General features: G+C 48.6%; 2 protein-coding genes across 6 annotated transcripts in view; both read left to right on the top strand.

The window, feature by feature from the left end:
- Window positions 1–3715, top strand: part of LOC134161691 (E3 ubiquitin-protein ligase RBBP6-like) — a 150199-nt gene extending 146484 nt beyond the window's left edge. For all 3 annotated transcript variants that reach the window (XM_062614766.1, XM_062614765.1, XM_062614764.1), the window contains 6 exons: window positions 48–144; window positions 1172–1311; window positions 1870–2039; window positions 2777–2880; window positions 3306–3491; window positions 3572–3715. In XM_062614766.1, coding sequence (XP_062470750.1) covers window positions 48–144; window positions 1172–1311; window positions 1870–2039; window positions 2777–2880; window positions 3306–3491; window positions 3572–3658 — 784 coding nt within the window. In that variant the 3' untranslated portion in view covers window positions 3659–3715. The remainder of the gene's footprint in view (window positions 1–47; window positions 145–1171; window positions 1312–1869; window positions 2040–2776; window positions 2881–3305; window positions 3492–3571) is intronic.
- Window positions 3716–4367: 652 nt separating this feature from the next.
- LOC134161688 (E3 ubiquitin-protein ligase RBBP6-like) lies at window positions 4368–13129 on the top strand. 3 transcript variants are annotated; one of them, XM_062614756.1, is made up of 7 exons: window positions 4368–4789; window positions 4870–4948; window positions 5046–5103; window positions 6263–6628; window positions 6984–7085; window positions 8468–10216; window positions 10975–13129. In XM_062614756.1, the coding sequence occupies exons 3-7, from the start codon at window positions 5054–5056 to the stop codon at window positions 12713–12715; spliced, it is 4008 nt and encodes a 1335-aa protein (XP_062470740.1). In that variant the 5' UTR covers window positions 4368–4789; window positions 4870–4948; window positions 5046–5053; the 3' UTR covers window positions 12716–13129. The 3 variants fall into 3 exon arrangements, with proteins under 3 accessions (XP_062470740.1, XP_062470741.1, XP_062470742.1); XM_062614757.1 differs by lacking the exon at window positions 6984–7085 and having other exon boundaries at window positions 4369–4789; XM_062614758.1 differs by lacking the exons at window positions 6263–6628; window positions 6984–7085 and having other exon boundaries at window positions 4372–4789.
- Window positions 13130–19133: the final 6004 nt, after the last annotated feature.

Raw genomic sequence — 19133 nt, 5'->3', positions numbered from 1 at the left:
AACAGGAGAGACACATGCATACCTTTTTCTTCCTGAAACCTTTTTAGTCACACGAAGAAGCCCTTGGGTACACCTCCACCATCATATGTTTGCTTTTGCTGCGGAAAACCTGGCCACTACAGAAAGGACTGCCCAAGAAATGGGGTAAGATTTTGGGGACTTCCGGTGTTACTTTCTGACCTTGTTTAATTTCTGACCTTGGGAGTCAAGTAACAAATAGAGGAATAATCGTATTAAGAACTGTTTCTCTTGAGGTGAAATACAGAGGTTACGTGGCAATGCTGAAAAGCCCTTCAAAGTTCAAGGGAAAGCCGGGATTATAAATGTAATTTTTTCTTTTTTCTAAGCCACAGACCTGAAATAAGTCCATAGATCTTTTTGTCTGTGAATTTACATGCATATTTTGGTGTATTTCAATATTCCTGGAAATGTTTCTGTTTTAACTCTTTTTAATGACGGTTCACGTTTTCAGGATTTTGTACGAAACCAAGATGTTTCTGTTGACCCCATCTATTGAATATTTGTGTGTTTTACTGACACAAGTCTCTGGTTGAGTGTTCATGCCCTTTAACATTGGTCACGCGTGAGGTATGAATTCAAGCTTCATCTATAGCTGGTGAATAGATGTTTCTCCAGTGGCTGACCCTGACTTAAGCTTTCCCTCTGAACTGTGCTTCTGGGGGGGAGGGAGGCAGGTTTGTGTCTCTTCTCCCAGTGCATCATGAGGTAAGGGATATTTCACCCTTAAGAAACCTGTTGTTAAGCCAAAGAATGTCGACTCAGATCAAAACTCTGCTTAAGCCTTTCACAGAATCAGAGAACCACCTAGGTTGGAAGGGATGCATCAAGTCCAACTGATACTTCAGGACTGCCAAATCCATCACGAATCATGTCACTAAGGGCCTCACGTACGTGTTCTTTTGAACACTTCAGGGAACAGTGATTCCACCACTTCCCTGAGAAGCTTCTTAGCTTCTTAGGAACGATAGGTGGCTTAGGAACGATAGGTGACTTAGGAACACCCTAGGAAAAGAAGTGTTTCAGTTGAACAACCTTCACGCTGGGTAGAAGGAGAGGATTTAAAGGCTTTTGCTTCTTACAGTCATCACTGAACCGTCATTTTAAGTGTAGGTCTTAAGATGAGGTATGTCTGCATTTCTTTGCTTAACAGGACAAAAATGTTGAGTCTGTTCCCAGACTGAAGAGGAGCACAGGAATTCCAAGGAGTTTCATGATAGAGGTGAAAGATCCCAACACAAAGGGTGCAATGCTGACAAACACTGGAAAATATGCAATACCGATTATTAATGCGTAAGTATGGAATTAATTGGACTGACCAAAAAGCAAATGAGAGAAAGCATGCGTAAACATCTGAGTGGCCATGCAACCAAGTTGGACTGCATCTGTAATTGTGGGAGAGGAAGTGCAGTCATTGCATTTTAACCTTAAAACCTGTGATACTTGCTCATCTGAAAAGAGGGTGGTCATTCATATTTGTCATGCCCCTGGAAGCTGGTTCAGGTTGTGGTGCACCAAGGATCTGTATTTCTGCAAAAAGCTTCAGTAGTGGTGACAGGGGACTCGTTCTCTTTGAGAGGTCATTTTGCTTCTGGTTTATGTTTCAAACGTTTCTTACAAAAATTTAACCAATAGCTGTTGGATTGAGATTTCATCCGCCTCCGAGTTTTTATTTTACAGAGTTACGGCTATAGGAAAGTAGTTTCAGGTCAGTGCCTACAGTTCAGAAGGCTAGTGTGGAGTGAGAAGAATTCTGTCTAGTATCTTCTTTTGATAAAATGCAAGGCTTGGAAAAGTATTCCTTTACCCATCTTTAAATTTGTTCTTTTTCCTTCCCCACACGCCCTTCAGGGAAGCTTATGCTAGAGGAAAGAGGGAAAGACCTCCATTTTTACCAAAGGAGCCATCCTCCTCCTCTTCTGACGGTCCTGCTCCGGATGAGCTGTTATGTCTCATTTGTAAAGATATAATGACTGATGCAGCTATTCTTCCCTGCTGTGGAAGCAGTTATTGTGACGAATGTAAGTGTTATTCCCATGTTGTTAATTGAAAACATCACATCTGATCTTCTGAAAGCAAAAACAGCAGATAACAAAATTGCTTTGTTACCTGTTCTAATGAAAACCTAAGTATACCCTGACTAGGAAAGGACTCATCTCGTATAAAGTAAAAAAACAAAAACCAAAAGGCAGAAAACTTGCTTCTCTTTCTACAGATCCGGTTACATCCTCTTTACATGCAGAGGAGTGCCTAGCTGTGCAGGTGATTACAGTATTAGCTATCAAATATTTGTCCACAGCCCTTTCTCTCATACAAAATTATACAGCCATCTCTGGTGACTGACTGTGGTCTGCAACAGACGGATAGTTAGGCATTTAATCCGCATTCTTCTCCACGGGAGAGCTGGTTCAAACCTTCAGAACTCAGGCCTACCAACGCTTGTTTTTGAGATGCACTTTGTTCATTAACTTTGGGGTCAACGACTTCTTGCTGTAGTGGACAGTGGAAAAAGGATGAGTTGAATCATGAAGACACAGCCTACACTCCATCTTCAAATATTACAACAGTGAAATGTCAAAACTGTGTAACTATTTGCTGCGTACTAGAAATTTTTTACACTCTTGAACATTTGTAGCTTCATGCTGTACACTCAAGACCACATTCACCCATGAATCATATACGTGTTTTGATTAGACCCAACAACTTTCCTTAGTTTGGCTGAAAACTGTTGTATTGTGATGATACTAATTATGCACAGGTATTAGAACGGCGTTGCTGGAGTCTGAGGAATACACATGCCCAGCGTGTCATCAGACAGATGTTTCTCCTGATGCTTTAGTTGCCAACCAGAGCCTACGCCAGGTAGTGTGATGACTTTTACATCAATCGTACAAAGAGCTTGTAAGGAGCTGAGAGAGAAGACAATATTACTGTAATGTTAATTTAGCCTTAAGCAAGGCCAAATTGAAAAAGGCTAAATGTACTTTTCAAGCACATTTATCTCTGACAGCTCTTTAGAGACCATCTGGCAAATTCAGGCCACACTTCTGTTTAACACAGTCACCTCACTTTCAAATTCGGTGTTAACACTGAAGTATTTTAAATACAGATACCCTGAGTTAACCATGATTGACATGAGTGTTTAATGTGGTGTGTTTATGTAGCTGTGGTTGAATGCCTTGGATTGCATTTCCAGGAATACGCAAGTAATTTTACTCCGTGGAGGTTTTGTTGGTGTATCTGCTGAAGTTTCAGATTACCTTTATAAAATGTTCCTCTGCCTCTAGGCTGTGAACACCTTCAGAAATGGAGCTGGCTACACAAAAAGGCTCCGTAAGCAGATTCAGCAGCAGCAGCCGGAGCCACCACCTCCAGCACCACTCACGCCAGGTATCCCTCCTGCTGCTTTGGTGACTGCCGCTGAACTGCCTCAATCTTCCTCTCTGTCAATCAGCAGGTTGTTGGAAGAGAAGGTAAGCTTTATTTCCACATGTGCAGTGACTCCAGGATTTCAGTAGAGCTTGTTTTCCAGCTGTTTGCATTTATTCACAAGGGCTGTCAAGTTCCTGTACGAAGACAACTAGCACTACCAAGTCTTCTGGGCTGCCAAGGGCAATCAGTACCCACAACTGGTAAGTAATGACAGCTTTAGAGCTTCTGTTAAAAAAATTACCTTCAGATAAGCTGAATGGGCTTTTTTTCTCAGCCAGTGATTTGTGTGTAATCCCCTCTCCAAAAGGTCCTGTGGGCAGTTCTTTCTTTTGTTTTTACCAGGTGCCAGAACAAGCTGTGGACTGTAAGTACGCTATAGAAATTCAGTATATAACTACTTGCAACCTAGGCTGTAAGGTATGACTTACACAACAGCTGATCGATAATCAAATAAGCGTGCACAGAGAGCTGCGGGGAATACAATTGGTAACTGATTTTTAAATGGCTAGCAATTGGCTATAAGGAGTTATGCCAAACCTTGCAGTGCATCAATTTCTTTCAACTAAAACTCTGGTAGTGATAAAAGCAGGAAGACTAAAATTGAGGATGCTTTTCAGAAAACTTTTTGTACATATAAAAATTAAACACAATTAAAGAATCACTAATAGGATAAGTTAGAGTCATCCTTAGTCATACAGAGTGTAGTCAGTGATGCATAATGAAACTGAAACACTATAGATTTGACGTATTTGTAAACACGACAGTCTAATTTTGCAACCCAGTGAAGTCATGAAAATGCATTAAAGATCTGGGCTATAGTTCAGGGCTTACATCCTTCCAGCTTTATGCCCTGTATGCAAATAGCTGCTCTGTCTACAAGACTGCCAGGCTCAGCTCAGCACTGAGGGTCACAGTTCAGCAGGACCTCTAAGGCAGCCTCTGAACTAGCACATGCACATTTCCTAATAGCATTTCAGTTCCTGCATCTTCCAAAACTCTGATCCGTTCATGTGCAGCCTGCTTTATAAGACGTTTTTTGAGTGAGCTCTTTGAATACCAGGAGCCCAGACTGATCTCTTGTCAGTGCTTCCTTTGGAATCTGCCAACCTCACATTTGTCAATCTGGGGAAGATTATATTTTACTTTTTTCTCTATTTACAGCAGCCAGCCTTTCCTCACCTGGGCTTTGTATTTCCAGTAGCACTTCAAAACACTGTTTGAATAACCTAATCTGTTGTTTTGTAGTGATGATACTGTTATACCTCCTGCTGCTCTGGTGACTGCTGCTGAGCTTTCTAAATCTTCCCCCCTGTCAATCACCAGTCTGTTGGAAGAGAAGGTAAATTTTATTTCAACATAAGCAGTGGTTGTTGGGCTTCAGTAGAGCTCATTTCCTAGCTGTTTGCTTTTCTTTCCAAGGGCTATCAGGTTCCTGTACTAAGACAGCCAGCATTACCAAGTCTTCTGGGCCCTCAAGGACAATCCATACCCACAACTGGTAAGTAACGATAACTTCAGAATTTCTTCTGAAATACCATATTTAGATAAACTGAATGGTTGAGAGGTTTTTCTTTTTCTTCTTTCCACTCCCAAAGGTCATCCCATGAGAGCTGGAGCCATTCGCTCAGCAGGCGGCAGACCAGGCTGGGAACTGTAAGTGTCCTACACAAATTCTATATATTGCTACTACTTGTAAGCTGTTAAATTAGGCTGTACCATGTAACACATGGTACATGTGTTACACATCTGCTGATTTATAATGAAACTACACACACAGAGCTGTGCAGAATACAAGTGGTAATTAATTTTTCAATGGCTTAATTTGAATTACCTTTAACAAAGGGGATCTGTGCGTGCAGAAAGGTCATGTAACATGAAACTCCAGTCCATAATTGAAGAGAGGACTCTGAAAAATGAACTCTCTTTGAGGAAACCATAATTGCATATAAAAATCAAGTCTAATGTAAAGATCAATGGAAGGCCACCTGTTTGATCACTGGCTGAATAGGGCTGAAGAAATTGATAGCCTAATAGAAATCAGCCTCCAACATTCTTCAGCAACTTAGTTGATGCTGACTGAGCAAATGATTGGAAGAATCAACAGTGTTTTCAATTTCTCTGATTTAGTCATCTCAAACAGCCAGGCTGTCCCCTCTCAGTTGCAGAGAGGGGGATCTGTACTATATGCTATCGCAGTGTCAAGTTAGTCCTTTTGGTGTGCATACATATATATAATGTTACAGATGGATTGTAAGGGTGCGTTGCATTTATAGAGTCTTAAGATCAATCCGAACAAAACCCAGGATCCATTCCACAGATTGCCTAAAATCTCATATTTAGTAAACAAGAAAATAAGAGTTCAGGTACAAGAACAGGCCAAATTCATCACCACGAGGCAACACTGTAGGAAGCGTAGGTGGGACAAGTTAGAAGAAGTTTGAGAGAAGATCAGTTTATGTTTGTGCAGTACTGTGAAGATCAGAAGTGTGAAGTGCCTCAAGGAGTGCCAGAGGAGCAGTGGGCACTGGGTGCGTGGGAGATGGGAGCCTCTTAAGCATGGGCAGCACCATCCCCAGTCGGAAGGCTGAGTGTAAGGAGAGAAGACTGAGGGAGCTGCTGGGGGTGAGGATGTGGAAGGCAAGTATGAGGATCAAGAAATAGCTGTGGTCTCAAATGAACAGAAAACAGGGAGACAAATGCATCAGTTGAGAGCAAGAAGTGCTCGCCACCATGCTCCCGCTTCATTCGCTTTCCTCTTTGAAACCAGGGCAGGGTGTGACAAACAGTGACATGAGTTTTTGGATTTCTTTAGAAGTTCAAATCGAGGACGCCTGCATGGTGACCGTGCCCAAAGGACTCAGGCCCCATCACTACCAGCATCAGCACCAGTCTTTGTGCCTGTGCCTCCACCTCCCTTGTATCCTCCACCACCACATGCACTTCCTCTTCCTCCTGGGGTACCACCACCACAGTTTCCTCCTCAGTTTCCACCTGGGCAGCCTCCATCCGCTGGGTACACTGTCCCCCCTCCAGGATATCCCCCAGCTCCTGCAAACATGTCATCAGCATGGGTACCAACAGCAGTACCAACGGCTCATTCCAATACCATTCCAACGACACAAGCACCTCCCTTATCTAGGGAGGAGTTTTACAGAGAGCAACGGAGACTTAAAGAGGAGTAAGTATTTGGCTCGCTGATGTTGCATTGCTTTTTCTCGTTGTATTTCGGTAGTGTATCAGACCACAGTTACACTAAAGTGCATCTGAGATAAGCAAAAATGACATAGTGTTTCTTCCAGTATACTTTTCCATTGCAGATGGTAAACATGCAAAGCTAAACCAGACAAATGTAATTCTAAAACTTTCCCTAAAACGTGTAGGAATTCTCAACTGTTTTTGCTTAAATAGGATGTTCACCTGTTGCGTTGCATGCAGTATACATTTTCTCATATTGGCCATGTTTTGTTTCTTGATGTCTTTTTGTAATAAAGGTCAAACTATAATTGTAATAAAGGTCAAACTTATTTTAACAGGGAAAAGAAAAAGTCCAAACTTGATGAGTTTACAAATGATTTTGCTAAGGAATTGATGGAATATAAAAAGATTCAAAAGGAGCGTAGGCGTTCGTTTTCCAGGTAACTGCTTTACATGTCCGTAATGGAGAAGCAGATTGTCTAGAAGAATCAGGAGGAGTTCACTCCACCTCTGTCGTTAGATGGATTGGATGATTCAGGGGATTAGCAGGGATAGGAGTTCCATGTGCAGGTTACTAGCTCGCTTAGCTTACTAGGTTACGGCAGTGATTAGTGGACTGATAGTTAGAATTGAGCAGTAGCTGTCAAGGAGCAGGGCTCTCTTATACAGTGTCTCTGCAGTGACATCCTTGCCCTCCGGACAGCGTGAGGAGGCCAGAGACTGGACAGGGATAATGACTGGATTCTCTGCGTCTCCCTACTCTGATTATAACCATTACCTCAAAGCACTTTGGAGGAGATAAGTGAGAGAAATTGTCTTCATTTCCTCTGTTTATCTCATGTGGCAACCCGGAGAGATGTTAACCTGGACTGCAGGCTGGTGGTTTGTTGACAATGTTAAATTTTTCTTTGGATTTAAAAGATCAGACATGCTTATAGAGAAATCTTGGTGAAGGACTTGGAGATGAGGAATGATGATAATGAACAAATGTGGAATGATGTGAAATGACTCTTAAGAAATATAAAGAAAAACTTGTGATGGAAACACTGAGGGCAGCTGATGTGTTCTGTCTCCAGAGTGACTTGGGCAGGAGTCTGAATAGCTCTCCATTATTAATGCTGTCAGTATCTTTCCTAGGCACTGAGTCATGTTGCTAGAGGCTGAGTTTAGAAGCTTTTAGATAGGATTTTTCTTGCAGTGTGGTCACTAACCTCGGTTAGAGTGGGAGATGTGCAAAAGTCTCCAAGAGATCTGGCTGGAGGTGTGGATTAAGTAGTCCTGTATGTAAGATCGCAGCACTAACTGACAAGTAAGCAGTGAGGTTGAACAGACTGAGCTGGCCTTTAACACTGAGCTTTGCTGTCTGCAGGCTAAACTGTGTTTTCTGGGTGTTTGATACTGCACTGTAGCCATTAAGACTTGCTCTTTTTGCATTTTACTGCAGCAAAAATGATTTGCATTGCATGTAGTAGCCGAGTAGTGGAAAATGTGCGTGTTCGCATACCAGTAGAGGCCAGTACACACCACCTTAAATCAATCCCTAGTGCTGGTAGCTCCTGTGATAGAAGTGAGTGGAAATAGACTTACCCTTCCTGTATGTTTTACACTAACAAAGCAGCAGCTGTTCTGTCTTGTAAGCAGAAACTTTACATGTTATCAAGTTTTTCAGTTTGCAGTAGCATTATGTCAGCAGCTGAAAGAAGCTTTGACATAAGCATTTGAAGAGAAAAAAACCAGACCAAATTTGGGAAATAAAAACCAGGGGAGCACAACTGGTTTGAATTAACTTCATTTATTTTCTTGTGTTGTGTTTTCTTTTAAGGTCCAAGTCTCCCTATAGTGCTTCATCTTACTCTAGGAGCTCCTACACCTACTCCAAGTCAAGATCAGGTTCTTCCCGCTCTCGCTCCTACTCCCGCTCGTTCAGCCGTTCTCACTCTCGTTCCTACTCGCGATCCCCACCGTACCAGAGGAGGGGCAAAGGGAAGAGTCGGAACTATCGGTCTCGATCCCGGTCTCACGGGTACCACCGCTCCAGGTCAAGGTCACCCCCGTACAGAAGGTACCACTCACGATCGAGGTCTCCAGTGTTTCGAGGCCAGTCTCCCACTAAACGAACTGTACCTCAGGGGGAGGGAGAAAGGGAGTATTTTAACAGATACAGAGAAGTTCCACCATACGATATGAAAGCGTATTATGGCAGATCTGTGGACTTCAGAGACCCGTTTGAGAAGGAAAGATACAGAGAATGGGAAAGGAACTACAGAGAGTGGTACGAGAAGTTTTACAAGGGCTACGCTGTTGGTGCTCAACCTCGGCCTCCTGTCAGCAGGGAAAACTTTTCTCCAGAGAGGTTTGGTGCCCCCGGGACCAGGAGGGAGAACTCTCCCTATGCTCGGGGGCGTAGGGAGGATTATCCTGGTGGGCAGAGCCACCGCAATCGTAGTATAGCTGGAAATTATCCCGAAAAACCCTCTGGAAGAGAGAGCCATGGTGTCAAAGATCCTACAAAATCAAAAGAGAAGGAGGTAGAAAATCCACTGGGAGATGGCAAGGGAAATAAGCATAAAAAACACCGGAAGAGAAGGAAAGGAGATGAGAATGAAGGATTTGCTAGTACTGAGATGTTGGAAAGTACAAGAAAACCAAGAGAGGCAGTTGCAACAGAAGATGTTAAAACAGATTCCCTGTTCATACTTCCAAGCAGAGACGATGCCACTCCTGTGAGAGATGAGCCCATGGAAGCGGATTCCATTGCTTTCAAACCTGTGTCTGAAAAGGAGAAAAAAGAGAAGGATAAACCGAAAGCAAAGACTGACAAGACAAAGCGGAAAGCAGATGCGGCCGTTCCTCCTAAGAAGGACAGCGCAGCGAAGCCAGGCAAAGCTTCCCAAGAGAAGGTGGACCCTGACCGGGAAAAATCTCCTCGAACAGAGCCTCCCGTGAAGAAGGTGAAGGAGGAGTTGCCAAAGACAGACAGTGTTAAAGCATCTTCCTCTCAAAAGGACGAGAAGGCTCTTGGTACCCCACGGAAAGTTCACCCTAAAGGGGCAAAAGATCACCCAGAAACCAGACCAGCCAAGGAGGAGAAGGCAAAGAAAGACCATCCAAAAGAAGCCAAGTCGGAGAAGCCCTCCACCAAAGAGGAGAAGACAAAAAAACCTGCAGAAAAAGGCAAACCCTCTGATGCAAAACCTGAAAAAAGAAAAAGAAAAGCAGAGGAAAAGGTTGATAAAGAGCATGAAGCCGCTTCCACAAAGGCCTCAAAACCAGAAACTGCAGAATCGAAAACGTCGCCAAAGGGGAAGGCCGAGCCCGATGGTGAGAAAGGAGAGAAAACTCCAGACAAGGACAAATCTGCTTTTCTCAACAACCCTGCCAAAAAGATTAAACTGAACCGAGAAACCGGGAAGAAGATTGTGAGTGGAGAGAATGTGCCACCTGCAAAAGAGCCTGTGGAGAAACCTGAGCCGAGCAGCAGCAAAGTGAAACAAGAGAAAACCAAGGGGAAAGTGAGGAGAAAAGTAACAGCAGCTGATGCATCTAGTTCTACTCTTGTAGACTACACCAGGTACTTCTGTGTTCCTTTTCCTATTCTTTCTTTCTTCCTCCGCTCCCAAAATGTGCATGGTTGTGTACAGTGACTACTGAACTAACAGCTAAATCCATGCTGAATGAGTTAATAATCCTTCCTCTCAAGCTATTCTTGGATCAAAATCAAGTTTTATTGAAGAAGTGGAAAGCTGGTAAGGTTAATTCATTGGGGATGTGTTTGACCCTGACTTCTAGGACTTTCTTTCCCCCTCTTATTCATCACATGTTGACTGAGGTGTCCCCTCTGTTTTCCTTCAAGCCCAGCTTATTTCAAAAGGCAAGGAAAACAGATGTGTCTGTGCCAGGCAGTATTGTGCATTTTAAACATTTCAAGGTCCTGTAAAGAGCACTGGAGCATGAGGACAGAGCTTTGGTTCTCTATAGTCACCTCTCCATAATTGCTTAATTAGATATTGAAACAAGAATGAAGATCTGATTTATCTGCCTTTGGTAGAAATAGGACATGAAGGAATTACCAGATCAGACAGTCCCCCCAGCTGATGATCTTGTGTCTTTGTTAATTAGATGCATAGGGGCAGGATGCTGAATGACCTGATTGCTCATACTCTTAGCCAGTGGATTCACCAAGATCCTCACTCACTGAGATGTTTTATAGAACGTCTTTTGGAAAGATGCTGAAGATTGAGAGCTCAAACAAAAGCTGTGTGTACAGTGCCACATAGATGGTGGTGTGTGTATCTCACCCGTTACTAATACCTGCTTTTTTCCTCTTAGCACTAGTTCCACTGGAGGAAGCCCCGTCAGAAAGCCTGAAGAAAAGACAGATACCAAACGAACTGTCATTAAGACCATGGAGGAGTATAATAATGATATAACAGCCCCTGCTGAAGATGTCATTATTATGATCCAGGTCCCTCAGTCAAAGTGGGATAAAGATGACTTTGAGTCTGAAGAGGAAGACATTAAATCTACCCAGGTGCCCACAAGCATAGGAAAACCTGCTAGTGTTATAAAAAATGTGAGTGCTAAGCCAGCAAACCCCATAAAACACAGTGAAAAAGAGACAGAGCCTTTGGAGAAAGCACAGAAATCTACAAAAGAGGCGAGTTATGAAAGCTCCCAGCATGATGCCAAGAGCTCAAAAAGTTCTGTGTCGAGCGAAAAAGGCAAAGCCAAAGAGCGGGATCATTCGTTGTCAGACAAGGACACTTTGGAGAAGAGAAAGAGCAGTGCTCAGCCAGAAAAAGACCACTCGGAGCGTGCAGCTGAGCAAGGAAATGGAAAAACCACTTCTCAGTCTTCCAAGGAGGGCAGATCTGAGAAGCACGATCCTGGCCGTGGATCCACTGCCAAGGACTTCACTCCCAACCGAGACAAGAAATCTGAGCATGATAGCAGCAGAGATCATTCTAGTTCCAAACGCAGAGATGAAAAGAGTGAACTAGCGAGGAGAAAAGACTCCCCCTCTCGAAACAGAGACTCTGCATCCACGCAGAAGAGTAAACCGAGAGAGGAGCGAGCAGAGCCGTCCAAAAAGGGCACTGGAGAGGCCAAAAGGAGCAGCTACAGTCCCTCACGTGAGCGGAAGCAGTCTGAACACAAAGCTGCTCATGAGTCCAAGCGTACATCAGAGGAACACAAACCTCTGGATAAAAATTCAGTGAAAGAGAAGGAGAAAGAGAAGGAAAAGGAAAAAGAAAAGGAAAAGGAAAAAGAAAAAGAAAAGGAAAAAGAAAAGGAAAAGGAAAAGGAGAAAGAGAAAGAAAAAGAAAAGGAAAAGGAAAAAGAAAAGGAGAAAGAAAAAGAAAAGGAGAAAGAAAAGGAAAAGGAAAAGGAGAAAGAGAAGGAGAAAGAGAAGCACGTCCCAGAAATAAAGAGCAATAAAGAGCCAAGTGTTACCAAACCACCTGTGAAACAAGAATCACCTGAGGCAAAGAATGAGAAAGAGAACGTGGCTGGACAGAACGATAAAGGCGTTGTCAAGCCCAAGCCTCAGGTCAGCAGCTCCTCACGGCTCTCCTCTGATCTGACCCGAGAGACTGACGAGGCGGCGTTCGTCCCGGACTACAACGAGAGTGACAGTGAGAGTAACGTGTCTGCTAAAGAGGAGGAAGCTGCAGTGAAGAACCCAAAAGAGCCCAAAGAAAAGGCTGTTGAGAAGGTGAAGGAGGATGCGGCCGCTCCTCCCGCAGCTGAGCAGCCTGAAGCCAGCAGGAGTCAAAGTCAGAGCAGCCCCAGCGTCAGCCGCAGCCGCAGCCACAGCCCGTCCGAGAGTCAGACTCGGAGCCACAGCAGCAGTGCCAGCTCCGGGGAGAGCCAGGACAGCAAGAAGAAGAAGAAGAAGAAAGAGAAGAAGAAGCACAAGAAGCATAAGAAACACAAGAAGCATAAGAAACACCTCGGCAACGAAACCGAATTGGAAAAGAGCCAAAAACACAAACACAAGAAGAAGAAATCGAAGAAGAGCAAAGATAAAGAGAAAGATGACCAAAAAGTGAAATCTGTCACGACATAGAATGACAGATGATAAAAAAATGACTTAATTCCTAAGTCATCTGTATTAAATTTTGTTAAAATGTAAACGAATTCAAGCGTTGTAAATAATGACATGGAAGACCCTGTGCTGCACTTAAACTATTGCTGCTTGATTATTTGATTTTTACATCAGAGCTTTATAAAAAGTGAACATTTTGTACAGAATTGTGAGTTGTGACCATGTAACATGAAAGGTTTTGCTGGGGCATCTTCTTTTTCACCACTGGCGGTTGCTTTGGGCGAGTTCCCTGTGCTGTGAAGACTTTCACATCTGGGTTGGGTTTTATCGCCGGGCGGAGGGGCCCGGGCCCGGGCCCGGCGGGATGGTTTGCAGAGAGCATCGCAGCCCTGTTCTGTCACTTTTTGATTACAATAAAAGGTTTTCAGTAAACTATCCCCTGTGATGAGACTCGCAGTGAGAGCTGGGCACGGGCAGGGAGAGAGCAGCGGCAGGGATTGCTCTGAGGAAGGCTTTGCTGGTGGCTGGCGGTGAACCGCGGCGTACCCGCGGGTTTGGCTCTGAAGTGGGTGGTAGGATGCTGGCTCCTGTGGTCTGAGGTGGTACAGGGAGGTGCTGCCCGAGGGTGCACTGTTTCTGTGCGCCAGGCAGGCTTGGAGCTCTCTTGCACACGGTATGCGTGGTCCCAGACTGTAGTTTAAATGGTAACTGCTGTTACTTCAGACCCTCACCTCACCTTGTCGCGCTGGCTGGAGTTCTTCATGGTGTGTAAGCCAGTGTGCAGCAAAGGTGACTGCAGTTTGCTCCTGGTATCGAGCAGTAAGTCCGCAAATACCTGGCAGTCATCAGAAACATCTTGGAGAGGGGGAGGATCAGAGAATGAAATAGTAAACGTAGAAATCTACCCTAAGGTGCTCTATAAATGAAGCCATCAGGAGTGGGTGCGTGGTTGTCTGCTTGTTCCTAGTCTGATGTGGCAGCAGCCTGCAGAGCGGATGAGCATCTCCAGTGCAAATGGGGGCTGCGGAAGCAGCCTGGTCTAGTGGAAGGCGTCCCTGCCCGTGGCAGGTTTGGAACCAGGTGGTCCCTAAGGTCTCTTCCAACCCAAACCAGTCTGGTTTGTCCTTCGGAGGCTGACTTCTGCTTATTTCCAGCATCTCAGCAGTGTTCAGCTCGCTCAGAAAGCTGCTGTTGCTCCCAGCAAACATTTACACACACGCTGTGCTCTGCTGTCTCTTGTGATGCTGATCAAGATGTTTGTGGTTCAAGTAGAAGTGTTCCTGGTATTTTCCTTTCCTCGGTGCTGTGCAGAGGGCAGGGGAGCACCAGCAGGTCCAGGGCTCAGCCAGGCTTGGGGAGCTGGGTTGTCTGGAGCTGGATTCTGGACAGCTTCTGCCAATGGCTTTTTCTGATTCAAAGCTGGTTTTGTAGGAGTGATCACAAAGGGTTCACGTTGGTTGGATTGTGAAGGAAGTGGGGTTAGAGATGCTGTAGGACATGTGGGGGTTCCTTCCTTACAGGTGATGGAGACAAGTGCGATGGGCATCTCATGTGCCCCAAAACAAAGGATGAAACAGGTACCTTGAGTATGTGACTGGCAGAGTCACTGAGGAAGAAATCACAGAACCACAGTGCCTCTCGGTCCCTGTGCCATGTCACCTACGGGTAAGTCACCACAGCCAAGGCGCCACTGTCTGCTCTTTAGCACCCTTCAGGCTTGCTTCAGCAGCAAAAGGTGTTGGGTGCAATCCCATCCTGTCTGTGTAGCAGTCTCCGCACTGAGGGGTCAGACAGGCAGCAGCCAACCTTGCTCATCATCAGTGACCAAATACTGGGTGTTGTGGAAGGGGGGAATGGAGGCACCTTGGTAACCCTGGTACCTTCCAGGGCTGCAGCAGTTGCAGCCTTGCTTGCTGATGAGGAGGGACCTGCGGGCACAGCCCTGTCAGGGGAGGCAGCCGCTGCCTGTGGGGTCAGGCAGAGGAAGTGAAGGCAGCCCAAGGTTGAGGGAGGCAGCACCTCCGGATGCAGCTAATTAGAAGGAAGAGCTAATCAAGGCCGGGGGCTCTGGGGAGTCCTGCTGGGGGAGGGCATGGATGCAGGGGGAAGGAGCTTCCCTAATCCAAACGGGAGCAGCGCTCGGTAGTGGGAGCTCTGGGGCTCTGCGTGCTCGGGAGCATCCCTGTCACCCACAGCCACTGCAGCGACGGGCAGCGCAGCCAGACCCTGCCCAGGTTCAGCAGTGATGAACTCCAAGAGCACACAGTGAAGCTCAGGAGGATGGACTCGGCCTCCCCAGTCCCACAGTGGTTAATGTGATGCTGGGCTGGGCTTTTCTTCTCTTTTCCTTTGTTTCTAATCCCAGTTAGACAGCATCCAACTCTTCTCTGGAGCTGGGTGTACCAGCCCTCAAGAGCTGCCTCTTTCCACCTACTGCTGATGCTTTGCCACCCGCAGTTTGGGATGGAGCAAAGCAGGGATGCTCCACGGGGATGTTGGGATCTGCCCACCATGCCCCCGGCATGGCAGTGGGACAGCCCCAGACTGAGCACGTGAAACCCTGCGCTCCATTCGGCATCCAGGAGGGGCCAGGGTTGTGTTTGGGATCTTTCTTTGACAATGGGGCCCTTCCGCATGCGTCTGTGCCTGGGAGGGCCTGGGCAGCTGGGGAAGGCTGAAGGGAAGCTGCAGGTTGGAAGGGTCTGGGCTTTCCCATCGCTGAGCCCTGCATCCCCTGCAGCGTGTGAGCAGTCCTGCACTGGGAGCGCCACGGCCCTGTCCCCGGGCCCTATTGCAGTTCCTTTAATGATCAGTGCAGGTCTTGCGCTCATGGTTGCCGTCAGCCGGGTGCCCCGGGGTTTGCTCTGCGGGTAATTGGATCCCCTGGGACACGGCTGCGGAGCTGGTGGTGGTGAGGGTGAGCGGGGCTGCAGCCCGGGGGGGGGTGCTGGGCTTTGGGGTTGTGCTCGGACAAATCCGGCTGCTCCTCTTTGACAGAGCTGATGGACACAAAGCGTTTGGCTCTGCTGCGCTCGGCAGAGCTCCGCTGGAAGCCTGCGTTGGTATCGGTAATGAGCTGGATGCACGCTTGAATTGCACGCAGTGGTCCTTTGGGCTGCAGCAGATCCGTGGGCCTGAGCCATCCATGGGAGGTGTGGGCAGGAGGAGCAGGACGTGGCTGGGGATGCAGTGGAGTGGTGAGGGGGGTCTCTCGCTGGACAGACCCGTGTGTGGCCTCGGTGGGGCAGGAGAAGGGGGTCCTGCTATTTCAAGGCCAGGGTGGACAGGATTTGGAGCAACCGGGTGTAGGGGGACGTGTCCCTGCCAGCGCAGTGCACAGTGGGGCTTGGCACACTGGCATTGCTGCTGGCACCGCCCCTTCCCTGGGATCACACCGGTGATCCCTCTGTGCTGAGCCCTTCGCTCCTCCTGGGCTTCTGGAGCTTGAATTGCTCTGAACACATCTGTGGCAGCATCTCGGCTGGCCCCATGCGCAGGGCATGAGCCATGTGAAGGTGAGGGGGAGCAGGGGGGTACCTGCCCTTCAGCTGCTGCCTGGGGCTTGGGGACACCCCTGTGGGCTGGGTTCAAACCCTCTGGGTCCTCCTTTGCTCCTGCTCTCGTTTGGGCACATTGGGGTGTATGAAAACACGACTGGTTCACGTATCCATTGGATAACCTCCCCTGTGCCTGGGGGCTGCTCTGGGGACAGGATGCTTGGGCATCCCCTGGTGCTTGGGACCCCTGTGTGCCTGGATGGCCTCATAGGAGAGCTGGGAATCCCTGCAGAGCACAGCATCCTCAAGCATGGAGGCAGAGATGCCTGGTGGGTCTCGGCTGTGCCCTCCTCCCGGGATCTCGTGGCGTTTGGCCCCATGGCACCGCTCTGTGCCGCAAGGACAGGACACGGCAGTGCCGGAGCCACGCATGGAGCCGAGAGGGAAGCGGAGCTCCTGAGCGTGCTGCTGCCGGCCGCCCACTGTCACCTCCACTGATGAGCCAGGTCCTGGCTGGCCTCGAGCAGGCACAGAGCACGTGGAGAGCAGGGGCTCGCTCCGCTCCGTGCCCTCCTGCCGGCGCAGCAGGTAGGTGACATCCCATCATCCCTGCCTGTCCCTGCCACTCCCTGCTCGGCTGCATCCTGGCATCGTCCCTGCCTGGCTCATGTCTTGGAGCATCGCTGCTGGTGCCCTGCCCTCAGCATGCACGGACGTGGGCATCGCTGCTCCCCGATTGTGCCCCTGCCCTCTCCCTGCTGCAGAGCGGGGTCCCAGGGGGCTCAGGGTCTGCAGCACGAGGCCAAGCTGTGGCACAGGACATGGGTGAAGCAGCCGGTGTGGGGCAGAGGCCACAGCCGGGGCACAGAGGGCTGGGGTTTGGTTGCCTCCACCATGTCCTGGGTGTCCCAGCAGCAGCCACAGGTATGGGGCCTGTGAACCTGGACCAGTGTCATTTGAGGACCATTTTGCTGCCCTAGTGGTCCCATCACGCTGGGTGTGGGTGCATCTCCTTCCCACCCGATCCTGAGACCAGACCAGCCCTCCCACAGCTGAGTTCCTTCCACGTATTGGTGGGATGAGAGGATGTGGGGACAGGAGCAGCCTGACCCTGAGCAGGAGTGTGAGGAATGAGCTGCTCTTGGGGGGAGCTATGGCTACTGGTCACCCTTCTGGTGACAAAGGTGTCTTTGGGAGGGACCCAGGATCAGCCACTGGGTGACAGCCCCGTGGGGTCCTGGGGCTGATGGCCATACTCATCCCTGTGCGGGAAGGACCCTGTCCCTGTAGAGCTGTGTCCCCCTGTGCTTTGGTGGGTACGTGTCTGTGTCTGGGGTTCAGAGCTGACCCAGTGTGTGTGGCATTCGATGCGATCCCTGGGGCTGGGGCATGCACAGCAGCACTCAGCCGGGCTGGCACCGCAGAGAGCTCCAAGTTGCCTGATCCTGGTGGTTTCCCACCCCTTTTGGCTCCCCAGAGGACATGGCACTGATCCCCCCCCACCGGCTGATCCGGCTCCTCACACCAGAGCCCTGGCGATGCTGCAGGAACCTCCTGGATCAACCAACGGAGCTGAGCACATCCCAGTGATGGAGATGAGGCATCACCGAGTGCACGAGGCGCCGGCACGGCCCCGGCGCGATGCCCACCCTTGTGCCTGCGCAGGGAGCTGCAGCCGCTGCCCTGCCCCGTGCAGCTGATCCAGCACCGACCGGAACCCGGGTTTGGGTTCCTCCTTCCCCGCTCTCGGCAGCTCCCGGAGCCCAGCACAGCCTCAGGCGCCCACTCCCCGCGGCTGCCGTGTGCTGGGAATGCCAATGAGGCTGCAGCGCTTGTGCTGGATGCAAGCAGCAGGATGGGGATCCAGTGAATTGTGCTGAAACTGAAGGTGAGGGAAGGAGGAGACGGGGCCCCAGAGCCCGAACCCACACCCCCACTGCAGGGGCGAGGCCGCTGGTTCTGCTGCGCTGCTCCTGTTCCGTAGGGGAAGTTCCCTGTCATTTACCGGCTCTGTCCGTCTGCATGCACACAGCTGGAGGGGCTGAGGCTGGTTTGTAACCTGCTCCTTTTACCCAGCATCACATCCCGTTACCAGTGCTCCCTGCAGATGTCGTGGCTGCTGCTGTCCTTGCCCATAGCATCCTGCCAGCAGTGGGAGGGGAGATGTTTATTGTGGAATCCCAGCAATGTGGTGTGCTCATTTCTGCTTGAAAATAAGTTCCAACAGGGCAAAATTCTGCTCTTGATACGGCAGGGGCAGACTCCCGAAGCTTTCTGCTGCTAATTCTGGCTGGGAAGATGCAAGGTTTATACGTATATGTATTTTATATGTATCGATATGAATATATGTATTTATATTATATATAGTGTGTGTGTATATACACACTCTAATATATGTATACGTATATAAGGGTTTCTCTAGGGGTGGCAGGAGCAGCAGTGCCATCAGGCTGCGGGACCAGCCTGGGCTTTGTCCGGGCGCTGCGGCAGGGATGGATGGACCCTCACCAAGTTGTGCTTCCCCCGCTCCGCAGGGACAGGTCACAGCTGGAGGGAGCCGCACACAGGGAACGGCAGCAGAGGCATCGATGAGGTTATTGACAACGGTGGGTGCCTGCGCGGGCGCTGATGGGGATTAAATCCTCATGGAAACCCTGGCATTTGGCTCCCGTCTCCTCTTCCCTCCCCTTCCCCTGAAGTTCCTGGGTTCGAGAGGTTGGCAGCCGGCGCCAGGAGCTCGTTGCTTCATTAACTCCTCACTAATTGCGGTTTTTATACAGCTTCAGCTTTTAGGGTCCAGAGCAAAAACTGGGTCGTGGTGGCACCACGTCAGGTTTGCTCATCCGGTGATGGTGCTCACGGCAGCCTGTGACCCTAAAGAGAGAAGGATTTGAACACAGAAGTGTAAACCAGGTCTGGCTCCTGCCTTCACCTGCCCGGCC

Source organism: Pezoporus occidentalis, unplaced genomic scaffold (genome assembly GCF_034315485.1).
Source record: "Pezoporus occidentalis ecotype Australia unplaced genomic scaffold, CSIRO_AGI_Poc_V1 ctg178, whole genome shotgun sequence".
Classification (NCBI taxonomy): Eukaryota; Metazoa; Chordata; class Aves; order Psittaciformes; family Psittacidae; genus Pezoporus; species Pezoporus occidentalis.
Note: the sequence above shows the minus strand (reverse complement) of the source record. Positions and strands in the feature narration are given on the sequence as shown.

Bases quoted from the DNA above. Each gene is read 5' to 3' on its own strand.
- LOC134161688 (XM_062614756.1), top strand. From the start codon at position 5,054: ATGAGAGCTGGAGCCATTCGCTCAGCAGGCGGCAGACCAGGCTGGGAA. The intron at 7,086-8,467 runs GTAACTGCTTTA...TTTTCTTTTAAG, and splicing joins CGTAGGCGTTCGTTTTCCAG to GTCCAAGTCTCCCTATAGTG. The intron at 10,217-10,974 runs GTACTTCTGTGT...TTTTCCTCTTAG, and splicing joins ACTCTTGTAGACTACACCAG to CACTAGTTCCACTGGAGGAA.